Source organism: Chelonia mydas, chromosome 2, assembly GCF_015237465.2.
Source record: "Chelonia mydas isolate rCheMyd1 chromosome 2, rCheMyd1.pri.v2, whole genome shotgun sequence".
In the NCBI taxonomy this organism is placed as follows: Eukaryota; Metazoa; Chordata; order Testudines; family Cheloniidae; genus Chelonia; species Chelonia mydas.
The window spans coordinates 249,005,920-249,021,779 of NC_057850.1; the positions used below are offsets into that span (position 1 = coordinate 249,005,920).

The 15,860-nt window shown below is 40.9% G+C and overlaps 1 protein-coding gene across 1 annotated transcript in view; it reads left to right on the forward strand.

Annotated features, from left to right (window-relative positions):
- WDR48 (WD repeat domain 48) overlaps positions 1-15,860 on the forward strand; it is a 52,088-nt gene that overhangs the window by 20,028 nt on the left and 16,200 nt on the right. The window contains exons 6-10 of the mRNA XM_007059435.4: positions 5,074-5,162; positions 5,543-5,644; positions 6,277-6,501; positions 12,778-12,852; positions 13,670-13,772. Of these exons, the coding sequence (XP_007059497.1) occupies positions 5,074-5,162; positions 5,543-5,644; positions 6,277-6,501; positions 12,778-12,852; positions 13,670-13,772 (594 nt within the window). The remainder of the gene's footprint in view (positions 1-5,073; positions 5,163-5,542; positions 5,645-6,276; positions 6,502-12,777; positions 12,853-13,669; positions 13,773-15,860) is intronic.

A 15,860-nucleotide genomic window follows, 5' to 3' on the forward strand; every position in this document is an offset into this window, starting at 1 on the left:
AAGATTGTGTGCTTGGAATGAATGTAATAGAACATATAAACAGTTTGCAGGAACATTGAAAAGGAGTACTTGTGGCACCTTAGAGACTAACCGATTTATCTGAGCATAAGCTTTTGTGAGCTACAGCTCACTTCATCAGATGCATCCGTAGCTCACGAAAGCTTATGCTCAAATAAATTGGTTAGTCTCTAAGGTGCCACAAGTACTCCTTTTCTTTTTGAGAATACAGACTAACAGGGCTGTTACTCTGAAACAGGAACATTGAGTTTTTTAAAGACAGAGAATGTATACAGTTCTTGGCGTTGTTGCAGATGGATATGTTGTCGTCGTCTTCAAATGTCTGGCAATGTTCTCTTGCTTTTGTGTTTGATGGTTTACTCCAGTAATTCTTTCTGAAACTGGTTATTGTTGAAGTAGTTGGGAGTTTCTATTTCCAAGTAATCTTTTCTGACAACGGTGGATAGGTCATCTTCTAGCCTAATGGGTGCAGATGCAAGAGTAGTTTAGAGATTTACTAGCTGGCTCATAGGAAAACATTGTAAGACTGTTGTAGATCAAGTGAAGATGGGCTTATTAGAAACTTCTATAGTGATATTGGGCCAAATTGAAGCAAATGAACATTCCTATAAATAATTCAACGGCCATTTTTTTGACCTGAGATTAAAGAAGGTAGAGAGGATGCCTCAAAGGCAGTAGAAACAAATGTGTGCCTATGGAGTTCAATCACTAAAGAGTCTGAAAAGAAAAAATGCTCTGGTTTTATCATTCTTCTTAAGCACTTGATTGTTCAGTAAACAATGTTCCTAATGGGTTAGAGAAAAACATATTGTATGCCCCAGAGGCCCTTTGAAACATGGGCTAGATGTAGAGCTAAATTCTGCCCTCTCTTCCTGCCTAACTCTACAGACTTCACTAGGTTTTATAAATGTGGGCAAAATTTGACCCTTAATTTCTTACCAGACTGAAACAAAACAGTATAAGGAGCCTGACAGTAGACAGACCCTTGTTAAAAGGGTGTATCCATCAGTCTTTCTAGATGTAGGCACTCTAATTCAGAGGGAAAAGTGTTTACTTCTGAAGCAGGCCTCCTTCAAGAGGTTTCAGATGAAGTGAGCTGTAGCTCATGAAAGCTTATGCTCAAATAAATTTGTTAGTCTCTAAGGTTCCACAAGTACTCCTTTTCTTCCTTCAAGAGGGAAGGTGTGAAACTTCTGTTTCTAGGAAGAGTTGTACTTTTGGATGCTTTACAATGGAGAGACGCCATATCTCTTAAACTTTGCCCACTTAGGCTCCTTATACTGTTTCCTTTCAGTCTGGTAAGAAATTAAGGGTCAAATTCTGCCCAAATTTACATTTATAAAACCGAGTGAAGTCTGTAGAGTTAGGCAGGAAGAGAGGGAATAATTTAGCTCCATGTTTCAAAGGGCCTCTTGTAATCAAATGCTGCATATTATGAAACTGGAAGAATAAATTTTTTTTGACTTGTAATATCCTACCACAATATGATCATGGCTGCTGAGCAAACAGAACAGTAATTTCCTAATATCCTAGAATATAAATATACTTATGCAAAGTTCAGTGAAATCAGGCATGTTGTTTTGCTATACATATGTGGTATATCTACTCAGCGTTTCTCAAATGTGGCCACCGAGGGTGCTTGCGGCCACCAGGGGCTTTTCTTGCTGCTACAGCCTCGTGGGCAGTGACTGGGGCGAGGAGGGAGTGAAAGCAGTGGACCCCTCCCCCAGAGCCACCAGCAAGGGTTGTGCCCTGCCCTCCTCTGGAGCCACAAAGGTCAGAGAAGCAGGCAGCCAGTGAGTTACCCACTTTCCTGGGTACAGTGAGGCTCTGGCTTCGGGCTTCAGCCCTGGGAGGACAGACAGCAGGCTCCGGTTGTGGGGCTTTGGGCTCCGGCTGTGGATGCCGGCTCTCGGCTCACCACCCCCTGTATGATCCCTGGCCCCTGCTGCCTTCCTGGCTCCCCATCCACCTCCCTCGCCCCCTCTGTCTCTCTGCCCACCCCCTCATCCAGGGCTTAATTTGTCTCCTGGCTCAACAGGGCTGAGTAAGTCTGCCGTGACAATTGATATTTGTATGTATGTTAATATCACTCCCAGCTAGCTAGTAAGTCTGCTGTGAAAAGTGATATTAACAAGCATACAAAGCAAGTGTTTTGTTTGTTTGTTTTTTTAAAGCAAAAAGCAAAAAAGAAGCAACAACAAAAAAAGATGAATGTGCAAAGCACCTTATTTGTGTTTTCTATTCTGTATAGGTCCAGTAAAGAAGAGAAACAACTGTACATTATTTTTATCATTGAGTCTACCAAAAAGCTCTACATAAATGAATTACAATGATTTGGATATGTATATGTGCATATTTATCTGTTTTTCCTAAAGTTAATTGAGTATTTTAGGAAAAATTGTCAGAGCGGCCACAAGAAAGAGTTGGTGGCCGCGCTCTGAGGCCACCAAAAAGTTTGTTATGAGAACCCCTGATCTATATTATGAATTACATACAAAGCCGGGAGCGTATAGGGGTTTTAATATCAAAGAGAAAAATAGGTGCTACATATGTATAGCAGCTATTCTCGACGTAGAGTAAGACCAGTTTTCATCTAATGTAAACTTTAAAATGGCTGAGTTGCCAAATCTCATTTTAAGGGGTTTGGTCCTTTTTGTTGATCTTCTATTGGCTCTGCAATAAGAGTCTGAGCCAAAGCATCCTGATTATGAATGGCAAAAAAGGCTTTGCATGAAAGGTTACACTTCAGATAACAATACCAGATGATTAGGAGGATACTGAAATGAAGCCACAAGTTTTTCAACTAGACAGAATCTTTATGCTGCTGCATGGTGAGCCATGTGTTAAAAACCTGGTGGAGAATTTATGTACTGTACAGAAGTATCTACAATGCCTTTTGTTGCAAGAAGAACTATGATAATTGCTGTCAGTGCCATTACCACCATTCTAGTCGTGCCTATGCCTTAGCTATTGAATTTCTTTCTGAAACTGATGAAGTTTGAGGGATGGTTGACTCAGAACTCCTCTGATATTTTGTGTCCCTGCTCCTCCAGTATTGGGGAATGGAACACCTGCACCCCTCCACTGATGGGATCCTTACAGCCTTCTCCTACACACACCCCTACGTTTTGGAGAAACAGCAAGCCACAAGTCCTCTTTTTCTTTTTGCGGATACAGACTAACACGGCTGCTACTCTGAAACGAGAGACTGCTGAATTGGAATTAATTTGCAAACTGGATACAATTAACTTAGGCTTGAATAAAGACTGGGAGTGGATGGGTCATTACACAAAGTAAAACTATTTCCCCATGTTTATTCTCCCCCTGCCCCCTGCTGTTCCTCAGATGTTCTTGTCAACTGCTGGAAATGGTCCACCTTGATTATCACTACAAAAGGTCTCCCCCCACCCCCCACTCTCCTGCTGATAATAGCTCACCTTACCTGGTTTCAGAGTAGCAGCCGTGTTAGTCTGTATTCGCAAAAAGAAAAGGAGTACTTGTGGCACCTTAGAGACTAACCAGTTTATTTGAGCATAAGCTTTTGTGAGCTACAGCTCACTTCATCGGATGCATTCAGTGGAACAACTCTGACATCATAATCAAAAAGGCTGACAAAGGAGGTGCTGTCGTCATCATGAATAGGTCGGAATATGAAGAAGAGGCTGCCAGGCAGCTCTCCAACACCACCCTCCACAAGCCATCACTCTCCGATCCCACTGAGGGCCACCAAAAGAAACCACACCATCTGCCAAAGAAACTCCCCGAAAAACCACAAGAACAAATCCGCACAGACACATGCCTGGAACCCTGACCCGGGACACTCCATCCACCACCCAAGATCCACAAACCTGGAAATCCCAGACGCCCCATCATCTCGGGCATTGGCACCCTGACAGCAGGATTGTCTGGCCATGTAGACTTCCTCTTCAGGCCCTATGCTACAAGCACTCCCAGCTATCTTCGAGACACCACTGACTTCCTGAGGAAACTACAATCCATCTGTGATCTTCCTGAAAACGCCATCCTGGCCACTATGGATGTAGAAGCCCTCTACACCAACATTCCACACAAAGATGGACTACAAGCCATCAGGAACAGTATAGTTTGAGGATCTTGGGTGGCGGATGGAGTGCCCCGGGTCGGGGTTCCAGGCATGTGTCTGTGCGGATTTGTTCTTGTGGTTTTTCGGGGAGTTTCTTGGGCAGATGGTGTGGTTTCTTTTGGTGGCCCTCAGTGGGATCGGAGAGTGATGGCTTGTGGAGGGTGGTGTTGGAGAGCTGCCTGGCAGCCTCTTGTTCATATTCCAACCTATTCATGATGACGACAGCACCTCCTTTTGTCAGCTTTTTTGATTATGATGTCAGAGTTGTTCCACTGAATGCATCTGATGAAGTGAGCTGTAGCTCACGAAAGCTTATGCTCAAATAAATTTGTTAGTCTCTAAGGTGCCACAAGTACTCCTTTTCTTTTTATCAAGTTCTCTGACACACACATCCCTACCCCACACTACGACTTCCCAGGTGCACACATCCCTAAGCTAAAAGTTCTACGTCTGCTCCACAGGACTAAGAAAAAGGTTCCTTAATCTATAAAATACAATTTTAGAAGTGGTGGGACTGAATTTCCATATGCAAAATGTTATAGTCTGTGTTTGCAACACAAACCCAGTGTATTTCAGAGTCTCTTGTAAATCCCTCTCTTACAGTGGAGTTAACACAGAGGGCCCGAGAAGAAGCTGCAGATAGTACTCTAACTATCCTAATGCCAATCAATGGTTTTGCAGTGGTACCATGATTATAGTGATTCTTTTACAGAATTGCAAATCAGGAATTGAGAAGGCTTTTTCTAGCAATATGTTATCCAGATTCTTTTTCTATTAAAAGTAATTCTAGATACTTAGGTGAAAGCACTGCTGTTTTTTCACATTGGACCATCATACTGAATCAAAACCTGCAGTTGGCTCTTAAGTGCAGCATTTTCAAGTGCATAGTGTTTGTTTTTTGACCAATGGAGAAAGCAAAGCATTAATACTGTTATCTTATTTTGCACTAGCTTCTTCCCTGAGTGGGAACAAAGATTCCATTTACAGCCTTGCGATGAATCAAATGGGAACAGTAATTGTATCGGGGTCCACTGAAAAGGTAAGCAGGACCTGTTAGAACTCTTTCAACCTTAGTAAAATTATTGCTAATTTTTTTTAGACACTGAGTTCTAATCTAATTCTGAATTGACTCTGCAATCAATATCTTCTTGTTTAACTTGTGTCATCATTTGAAGTAAATTGGTCTTGTAAAAACATAACAAAATCCTGCTGCAAATACTCCTGTTAGCAGATAACATGTTAGGTGTTTGTGAGTTTAATAAAATATAGGAATCTTGCAAAAGTATCAATTAATTTTTTTACACTTTTGGAAGAATCACTTATTTGAAGAAATGGGAGTTACTTCAAAGGTATCTTCATATGTAGGCAATGCATGTGTGAAAATGACATTATATGTAATTATCTTATCTGCTTTGACAGGTTTTAAGGGTATGGGATCCAAGGACTTGTGCAAAGCTGATGAAACTTAAAGGGCACACGGATAACGTAAAAGCTTTGTTGTTGAACAGAGATGGCACACAGGTATGGGTTTTCATTTGAAGCACAGATATCTTTCACTTAGGTTTTTCTTTAGAGCTTTATAAAAAAATGTTATACTTTTTCAGTACAGAACAGTTTTTTCCACTTTTGCTCTGTAGAATATTGAAAGTCTTTTAAATAAAACTTAAAATAAATTGGTCTAAAAGTGAGTGCTCTAATCTAAATATATTAAACTAAATTAATAATCTGTAACTTTTTGCTTTACTTTTGAAGCATAGTTGTGACCAGTAGCTAAGAGAATTGCCATAAATATATTGTTAAATGAGCTTGTGATTTCACATCTGAATATTTTATCCTTTATTTTACTTGTAAACTAATATTGGTTAGTTTCTGTTTGGGGAAGGGAGATTTGTGGGAGGGAATAAAACAATATTATTTTTGTCTCTGTCTCTCTTGTTGATGTACTGTACAATATACGCATCGGGTAAAGAAAAATGTGACCAGAATTTTGACTTTGCAATTCTCAGTTTAACACAGTCTTAATGGAAAAATATGAATGTAAGATTTCTAGAGCCTCCATATAAGAACTGCTTTTTGGTTTTGGGGTTTTTTTTAACAGTCACTTTTTTCCAGGTACTTAGTGGTGTAGTTTAAATACAGTGTTTGTTGCTCAGTGTCTTTCAGGCAGCTCTGATGGAACTATTCGTCTATGGTCCCTTGGCCAGCAGAGATGTATAGCCACATATCGAGTCCACGATGAAGGTGTTTGGGCTCTGCAAGTCAATGAAGCCTTCACTCATGTTTATTCAGGAGGAAGAGACAGGAAGATTTATTGCACAGATTTACGAAATCCTGATATCCGTGTGCTCATCTGTGAAGAAAAGGCACCAGTTCTTAAGGTAATTGATTTACTTAAAAGATTGCTACAAGTTTGATCTTCCATAAGAGCTTTTGGTAGCTCCTAAAATGCAAGATGGTAAATGGAATGACTTGATGTTTAAGGTACATCATCTGATAACATAACAAAGCTGGAATTCCTTTGGACCATTGCAGTTGTTCTTAGGACCAGTAAAATGTTCTAATTACTGGTCCCGAAGAGAGAATTTTGATCCCTGGTAAAATTTTGAATCTAATGATGATTTGCAGATTTTCATTCTTTGAAAAGGACTTTTCAGATCCTTGCATTAGAGAGCAAGTTGCTCTGGGAATTATTTCCATTAAGAATTATGGAAAAAGAATTAGATTCAATGGTTCAGTACTCATGTGTCTGGAAACAAGCTTGGCTCTCCCCCAGGTGTGTATGTATTTCAACAGCCTTTAGTTACAGGGTTGGTTACATGCTATTTCTCAAACACACAAATTGGATGCTTTTTTCTACAATATCAGATGTGGGTAACAACTGGTATCTTTGTATGCTGCTCAATATTCTAGACCATCCATACTCACTCATATGAAAAGTGTACACAGTAAAACATAGTTATGCTTAATCTGTGGCATGTTATGTAACAGAACAGCTGCAAATATAACTGTATGTAAGAATATGTGTAAGACAACCAATGTTCACCCCATTAAATTCTTCTTTGAATGTGTGTCTGTGGATCCCACTATAGGGGGGGGTGTGTGTCATGGGCATGAGCTCGGAATCGTTTGAGTAGTAGTATCCTTGGGTGCTGTGCATGCACCTTGTTCCTCCTGGTGCTTCCATCCAAGGGCATACAGGACAGATCAGTGGCAATCCTTCCTCAGTTCCCTCTTACTGCCTGTGGCAGCAAGACAGAACTTGGACAGTGTCCAACCCACTATAGTTTTTCAAGCTTCAGTCTCAACCCTCTTGTGAAGAAATTCTTCTTCGCCCTCATTATCTTCTTATTTCTCATTGGATGTTCCAAAGAAAAAGGGATAGGGAGACCCTCTATACCCTGTTTCACAGCAGGGTGAAATACTTCACACCAACACCAGCATGGCAGACTGTAAAGCCACAGGGTATCAATCTTGCCCATCATATGATGATCTTATGTCTTTAATGGGCACAATAGATGTTTCTTCTGACTCAGAGAAGGACACCCCCCAGACAAGTGCTCCCTCTGCAACTCCTTGTCATTCCACACTTGAATATTGAGAGAGATGGGACTCAAAGCAATCCATAAAGGTCATGTCCAATCCCGGAGAAGAGACATCCTCCAAGCTGGAGTTGAGGAAGCTAGCTATGGCAAGTGCCCCTGGCACCATACCTCTGATGCCAGCAGGGAGAAGAAGCCCTAAAAGGGTGCCAAGACCATTGGTGCTAGTGCTGACCCTTCCGGCACTATCAGCACAGACTGCTTCAGTGCCTTAAGTGCATTGGCATCAACCCCAGGGCACCTATGCCATCCACTTCAGACACCAAGTGATGTACCCACACTGAGCACAAGCACAGCTCAGTGCACAGTGGCTTCATCCCATAAGGAAGACTCAGAGCATTCCTCCAAAGGCAAGTCTTCCAAATCCTTTTCAACATGAAGGATTGGAAGCAAGCCATCAGCCACAGAGAAGGTTCAGGAGACAGTTTGGCCAGTAAGGGTACAATTTACCACTGGAGCCTTACTGGCACTATTGGGGTCCACCTTCCCACAGGTCCCAGGGCAGAGCTCCATCAGTGTACCAGAAAAGAGGAGGTCTCAGTCACCATGCACATTAGTAGCCAGGCATTCCACACCAGAACCAGAAGAACCTCCCTGTGATGGAACAGATGTGGCTCACGACACTTCCTAATTGCCTTCCCTATCTAAGGAATCCTTCTGTTCGCTAAATGAGGCTGTCACCTCAGCCCTGACTCTGGTCATCAATAACTTTAGGGCTGCTCAAGATCTGTTTTGGAGGATAGCTGAAACTTTGGATGTTGAGACAATGGTGATTTAAAAGAACAAGCACAGACTGTTCAATTACCTCATTTCCTTGGTGCTGACAAGAATTGTCCTTCCAATCAATGAGAATATATTGGACTCAGCAAAGGGACTGTTGCATGCTGCAGTCTCCCTTTCTCCTACTTCAAAGTGAGTAGAAAAGCTCTATCAAGTCCTGTTCGAGGGCTCCAGACATTTTTATGTGCAACCAACATGGGGTTCCCTTGTGTTTTCTGCAGGTCCAGGGGGAAAAAACAGGTCCACCAAGGGGATTCTAAAAGATAAGGGCTCCAAGAAATGAATTCTTTGGCCGAAAAGCCTAGTTATCAGCCTCCCTCCTATTCAACATGTGAACTACCAAGCCCAGTTCGTGAAATGCAGTTCTCTAATGAGGGAAAGGGTGATCTCCTTCCTATCTAGGCTTCCTCAGGACTTGGGGAGGATGCAAGGTACTCCATCAAGGAGGGTCACATGGTAATGAAAACCATGCTACTATTGGCAATGGATGAATCGGTGGCTTCTTGATCCATGGTTACATAAGTTGCAATGTGTCACGTTTCCTAGTTGCAGGTGTCTAGGATTCTGAAAAGTCCTGGTGACAGTAGAGGATGTACCCTTTAAGGGCATGAAGCTCTTCAGCAAGCAGACGTACAAGGTGCTCCATTCCCTCAAGGATTTGGGGGTGTCCTTAGATCTTCAGAATCTATACCCCAGCACCATACCAGAAGCCCTTCTTGTACCAGCCCCCACTCAGACAAAGAACACAGTCTTGTTCCCACAATCACAAACTGGAGTACCTGCCTAGAAAGTGGCCCCATTACACCAGAAGGCACCTGTCACTCTGCTCTGTCATGCACCAGGCTCCCGTCCAGAGGCAGCAAATTTGACTGGAGGTGTGTCAAGAACCATATAAACACCATTCTACAGCCAGACTTTGGAAGTCACCCTCTCCCACTTCCATCAGGTGTAGTCGGAGATTAGACAAATGCTGGACATAGCCTATCACTATCCCAGCCATTTTCTTTCCTTGCGTCTTAACCACCCTTGTCCCTCTTTATGGATCCTTCTAATGAGAGCCTTTTACCAAAAGAATTGGCCTCATTGTTTCACATAGGAGATGTAAAAGAGGTCCTGCAGGAGTACAGGTGAAGAGGCTGCTTCTTCCAATATTTCGTTATTCTGAAAATGCATACACTGCCTCATATTTGGGATGGTAACACTTGCTTCATCATTCCACCACTTTAGATTTAGGACTGGTTTGTAACTCTTGTTATTAAGGATGCGTACTTTCATCCTGCCATTCACCTGGCTCATAAGAAGTACTTGAGATTTATTCTGGGGTCAAATCATTGCCTGTACAAGATACTGATCCCTGGACTCTCCACAGCACCCAGAGTCTCTGTCAGATGCCTCACCATAGGTGCATCTATGTGTATCTGTATATAGATGCGTGGCTGATCAAAGGCAGAATCGCATCAAGGAATTCTGACATGACTCAACTACACCCTCTCTCTGTTCACCTGTCTGGGCCTTTGGGTGAGCTGCAAGAAAATATCATTTATTTTATCCTATCAAACAATAGAGTAAATTGTGAGCCAGGATAGAGTCCACAACAGCAAGGGCTTACTTGCCAGAAGACAGATTCCTCTCCCTTTAGTCATTACTGAACAATGAAATCACAGCCAGCTATGACAGTACGGACTTGTCTCGCATTATTAGGCCATATGTGTGCCTGTACATATGTGAAGCCACTTACCAGACTTGAGAGGAGACTGCTACATCTCTGGCTCAGATGAGCTTACACCCCTGCAAAGTATCCAATTAGCAAGAAAGTCCTAATTCCGCTCATGTCCTTGAGCTACTGAACTATTAACTGCATCCTGATAATATGCAAAAAGAGATACAGTTCATGACCTTGTAACCTTCCAGGGCATTAGTCATAGGCACATCTGAGGTGGGGGAGTCCTCCTGGACCCATCCACAGATACGAGGGATGTGGGGTTTTTTTGTTTGCTTGCTTGCTTGTTTGCTGAATACCTTCCTTCTGCAATGGAATCAAGATGCTGTCCCACTAATTCAGCTAATCAACAACGTAGCTGCCGAAACCAGAGGAAACAAAGTCACGCTCAGTCTCATAGCTCCCTTCTGGCCGAGACAGTTGTGGCTGACAGACTACCCAGACTTGCAATCACAGGATCAGGGTTAAGAGTTCCATCCAAACCCAGAGTTGCTGCATCTGATGGCCTGAATGTTGTTTGAGCACCCTGGAAAGGGTGTGCTTCTAACATGTTCAGGAAATCCTGGCATGGAGCAGAAAGCTATCCGTGAGAAAGACTTACTTTAAATGGAAACAGCTTTTTCAATATGAGTGGTCCAACAAGGCCTAGACCTAGTGCAAGCCCCAGTGCCAAAGATTGTTTTGAACATTTGCTGTAGTTATAACAATCTGGACTTTAATTTCACATAGTCAAGGTCTGTCTGGCAGCAGTATGACTGGCAGCAGTATGGGTGTACCACTGATGCTGTTGTTCTTGATCTCTCATTCAATGGTCTCCAGATTTCTCAACAGCCAGATACATACATACCCTCTAGTCAGAGAACTTACTCCAGTGTGAAACCTCAGTGTCATCCTTTTAAAACTTAGAGTGCTCTTAAAGCCCTTTTCAAAATGCTTCATCCATTATCTTACTTGCAAGACTGTCACCTTGGCCAGAAGAGTGAACGAGCTTCATTCAGTCCATTCTATACAAGACAAGGCCTTGGGATGTTTCTGGGTCAGGCCCAGTCCTTGTGCTGGGTCAGGGTAGGGTGCAGCCTCACCGCTGAGTCCGTGTCCCAGGGGGGAACTGCAGAATGATCTCCCACTTACGTACGGCCAGTGGCCTGTGCTCCCCAGTGCAATGCTGAAGCCTCCACGTTTATTTGACAAATAAAATTTGCAGAATTTTTAGAATATTGTACATAGAAATTTTAATTTTTTGGTGCAGAATTTTTAGTGTTTTGGTGCAGAATGCCCTCAGGAGTAGGTAATCTTAACTTACCTGTGTTCTTCCCTAAATGCTTTCTGCACAAAAAAGATATGCACTCTGAATGTATCCATGTTCTTGGTAATGTAATTTTTTTCCACTTTATGCAGCCGATGAAGTGAGCTGTAGCTCACGAAAGCTTATGCTCAAATTGATTAGTCTCTAAGGTGCCACGAGTACTCCTTTTCTTTTTGCGAATACAGACTAACACGGCTGCTACTCTGAAGCTTGGTAATGTAGGTATTCAAGGGGTGGGGGATTACAAAAATTTACAGCAGTGTTTCTAAGTCTGAAGAAAAAATTTTAGTATATTGTATTTGAGAAATAGTATGTGGTTATGTAACTAGACTGTACTGTGATGCATACTCACACGGGAGAGAAGAGTTAAGGTTGTGTAGGGCTTTGGAACATCTAATTTTGCAACACTAACATTCTCTTAATTTAGGAAATTGCATAAAAAAATCTAAGGTCTTGTTTTTTAAAAGAAGGAAAAAAGATGAGGGAGGGAGTGTCATAGCTGGTAACTATTTGGCTGTGTACCATTGGAACAGCTAGGACCCCAAGAGGTATATATTCTAGTGCACAGCTAAAATGCATGAGCGGTCTGGTCTTCCTTAGTTGCACGCTTTACTGGCTTAGCAAAAGAACCAAATTCAAAATGTATTGTGCATATCTAAAGTGTAGTTTTGAAGGGGTCAAAACCTGGAAAATTTCAACTGAAAATGAAATTTAAAAAATTGTGATCACACACAGGGCTAGAACAGAAATGTTCTATGATCCTTAACTAGGATGGATCACTACTGCTATAGTAAACCAGTAAGTGAATCTAATTTTCTGAAATTCTACATATTTAGTAGTACTGAACTTTCTTAATTGTATCTTTTTAAAAATGATCATCCTGTCAAATATTAAAATCTTTAGATAATGTATAAAAATACTGTAGTTTTGAAACATTTTAAACCACAGCTGATTAGCTAAAAACAACTCAAACATATTCAATATTTCTAGTCACAATTTCTAAAATGTTTCTAGAGATTTAAAATAGTTTTTATTGTTTGTAATGAAATTTAAAATCACCGATAAAGTTAAAAATTACAGTTAACTATTTAATGTATTGAAACTTGTATTTCTTCAGTAAGCTTGAAGGTAGTACTGTTTCTGGAGCACATCTGGCAATGACTGGAGGTCACTGGAAAGCAAAAACTTATTGAAAAGAAAAAAGTTAAACTTGGGGTGTCTAAAAGTGTTCTGTGGTTTAATTATTCAGATGGAACTTGATAGATCAGCTGATCCTCCTCCAGCCCTTTGGGTTGCAACAACTAAATCTTCTGTGAATAAGTGGGTGAGTGATTTTCTTTGTCCGTTATATGGCTAAAATTTAAGTTCAGTATGAGTTTACTATAGGGCTGTCAAACAATTAAAAAAAAATCACAATTAATCTCATGATGAAAAAAAAAGTCGCAATTAACCAGAGTTTTAATCTCACTGTTAAATAATAATAGAATACCAATTTAAATTTATTATAAATATTTTGGATTTTTTCTACATTTTTCAAATATTGATTTCAGTTACAACATAGAATACAAAGTGTACGGTGCTCACTTTATATTATTTTTGATTACAAAGATTTGCACTGTAAAAATAAAAGAAATAGTATTTTTCAATTCACCTCATACAAGTATTGTAGTGCAATCTCTATCATGAAAGTGCAACTTACAAATGTAGAATTTATTTTTACATAACTGCATTCAAAAACAAAACAATGTAAAAGTTTAGAGCCTACAAGTTGAAGCATGAAGGGGTATGGAAATGTTTAGCATATCTGGCGCGTAAATACCTTGCAACACCAGCTACAACAGTGCCATGCGAACGCCTGTTCTCACTTTTTAGGTGACATTATAAATAAGAAGCGGGCAGTATTATCTCCTGTAAATGTAAACAAGCTTGTTTGTCTTAGTGTTTGGCTGGACAAGAAGTAGGATTGAGTGGACTTGTATGAGGTGAGAGACGGGCTTTTGAGTTAGCATGAAAGCTTGTCTCTTTCACTGACAGAAGTTGGTCCAATAAAAGATATTACCTCACTCACCTGGGCTAGCTATGTTCGTAGGTTTTAATGATCTCTGCAAATTATGACTGTCATGCTTCTGTCTCTTCTTTAGACTTTGAAGGGAATTCATAATTTTAGAGCTTCTGGGGACTATGACAATGACTGTACCAATCCTATAACACCTCTTTGTACACAGCCTGACCAAGTTATCAAAGGTAAACAGGTCTTTCAGAACATCTCAAAAAATAATTAATATTGTTAGAAAAAATGGCAGGTGAAGAGGGTAGCGTGACAAATACGGGGCCTGTTCCAAAGCTCATAGAATTCTGTTTGAGCCTTTCCACTGTGTTCAGGTGGCACTGGATCAGGCCCATATTTATCTGAAAATGCAATGTAAAACATTTGCAATATAAAAATTTAGTATGGTATATGAACATTAAATGGAAGAACAACAGAAAATTCCACTAAAAGCACTTAAACTATTCTCTTATAAATTTACTGTGGGGGAATGGGTAGGAATGGGAGGGGTTTGGGAGATGGCTCTTCTAGATACTACCCGTTCTCCTCACTTGCTCATTCTAACTTGGGTTATCAGAGCTGATGGTCAAGGCCTTTGAGAAAATAAGGGGCCAGTCCCATGGGTTGGGTGCTAGCCAGGAATGCTGGAGACTTGGATACAATTCCCTGCTCCATCACAGACTTCCTGTGAGACTTGGGCACTTAAGATATGTCTCCACTGCAGAAAAAAAGTGTGGTTTGGGGGTTAGCTAACTCAAGTTCTCTAATGCAGTTTAAAAAGCAATGAAGACCTGGCAACCTGGCTTTTAACTTGGGTTAGCAGCTCAAGAAACCTGGGGTTGAACTTGAGCTGCTGACCTAAGTTAAAAGCAGAGCTGCTGTGTCTTCACCACTATTTTAACCTGAGTTAGCTAGCCTCAATTAAGAACACACCTTTTTTTGAAGTGTAGATGCACCCTTAGTCTCTATAAAATGGGCATAATACTACTTCCTTACATTACCTCACAGAGATATTGAGGATAAATATATTAAAGATTGAGTGCCCTATATGCATATGAGTACCTTAGATAAACTATATGACCAAACCACATGTGAAGATGGATAAATATACATGTCGATCATAACCATGACAATTTAGCTTAAAAAAAAAATGTTAGCATCTAAAAGGTATTAAGTATTTTTATATTCAGAGTAGACATTTTAATGAAGTTATAATAAATTAAGGGCATGAATGCCTTGGAATTCTCTCTGCTATAACCTGAACTACAGAAAATAGCATGTTTTGTATAATAGTATCCTACAACTGTGTGTGTCAAGCATATTTTTAGCTTGTGTGGTGAACAGTATAATTAAAAAAAAAAAAATTCACTAACCCTTCTCAGCCTTTGATTTTAGGGTTATTCTATTGGTACTTTGTTAACAATGACCATAATGTAAGATCTGTGAGTAATTAAGAGTTGGAAATTGTGATTAGTTATTTCAGATAAATATCAAATACTGCTCCCTGTTAAGTATAATTTCAAAATCATTGTCACAGTTAAAACCTATAAATGACGTAAGACCTGATCTAATGCCCACTGAAGTCCATGTGAACCTTTCCATTGATTTCAAGGGGCTTTGGATCAAGCCCATATTATAGTCTCTGTTTAGAACCTTTTTCCTGTATTATATTGTCATTGCTGTATAGCAGTGGTTCTCAAACTATGGGTTGGAACCCCAAAGTGAGTCACGACCCCATTTTTTAGTAGGGTCACCGGGGCTGGTGTTAGACATGCTGGAGCCAAAGCCTAAGCCTAAGCCCAAACCCCACCTCCCAGGACCAAAGCCCAAGGGCTTCAGCCCTGGGCAGCAGGGCTCAGGTTGCAGGCTCCCCACTTCAGCTTTGCCCCCCTCCCTTCCAGGGCAGCGGGGCTTGGGCTTTGGCCCCCCTCCACCTGGAGTGGTGGGGCTCAAGCTTCGGTCTCCCCTCCTGGGGTCATGTAGTAGTTTTTGTTGTCAGAAGGGAGTTTCACTGCAATGAAACTTGAGAACCCCTGCTGTATAGCAATAAACTTGACCTACATTGGTTATTTTATCTTTTGAGTATATTTCATAACAACCCAAAGTGTGGTTAAGCAATTGACTGTACAATATATCAACATCATTGTTAAAACACATGTAGATATACATGTATGCCATATATTCATTATGTGCTGAAATAGCTTCATGCCAAATTGGTGGAGCTGAAGAATAGCTCCTACTTTTGTAGCAGTCTAACGTTGTTGTTGTTGTTGTTGTTTGTTGTT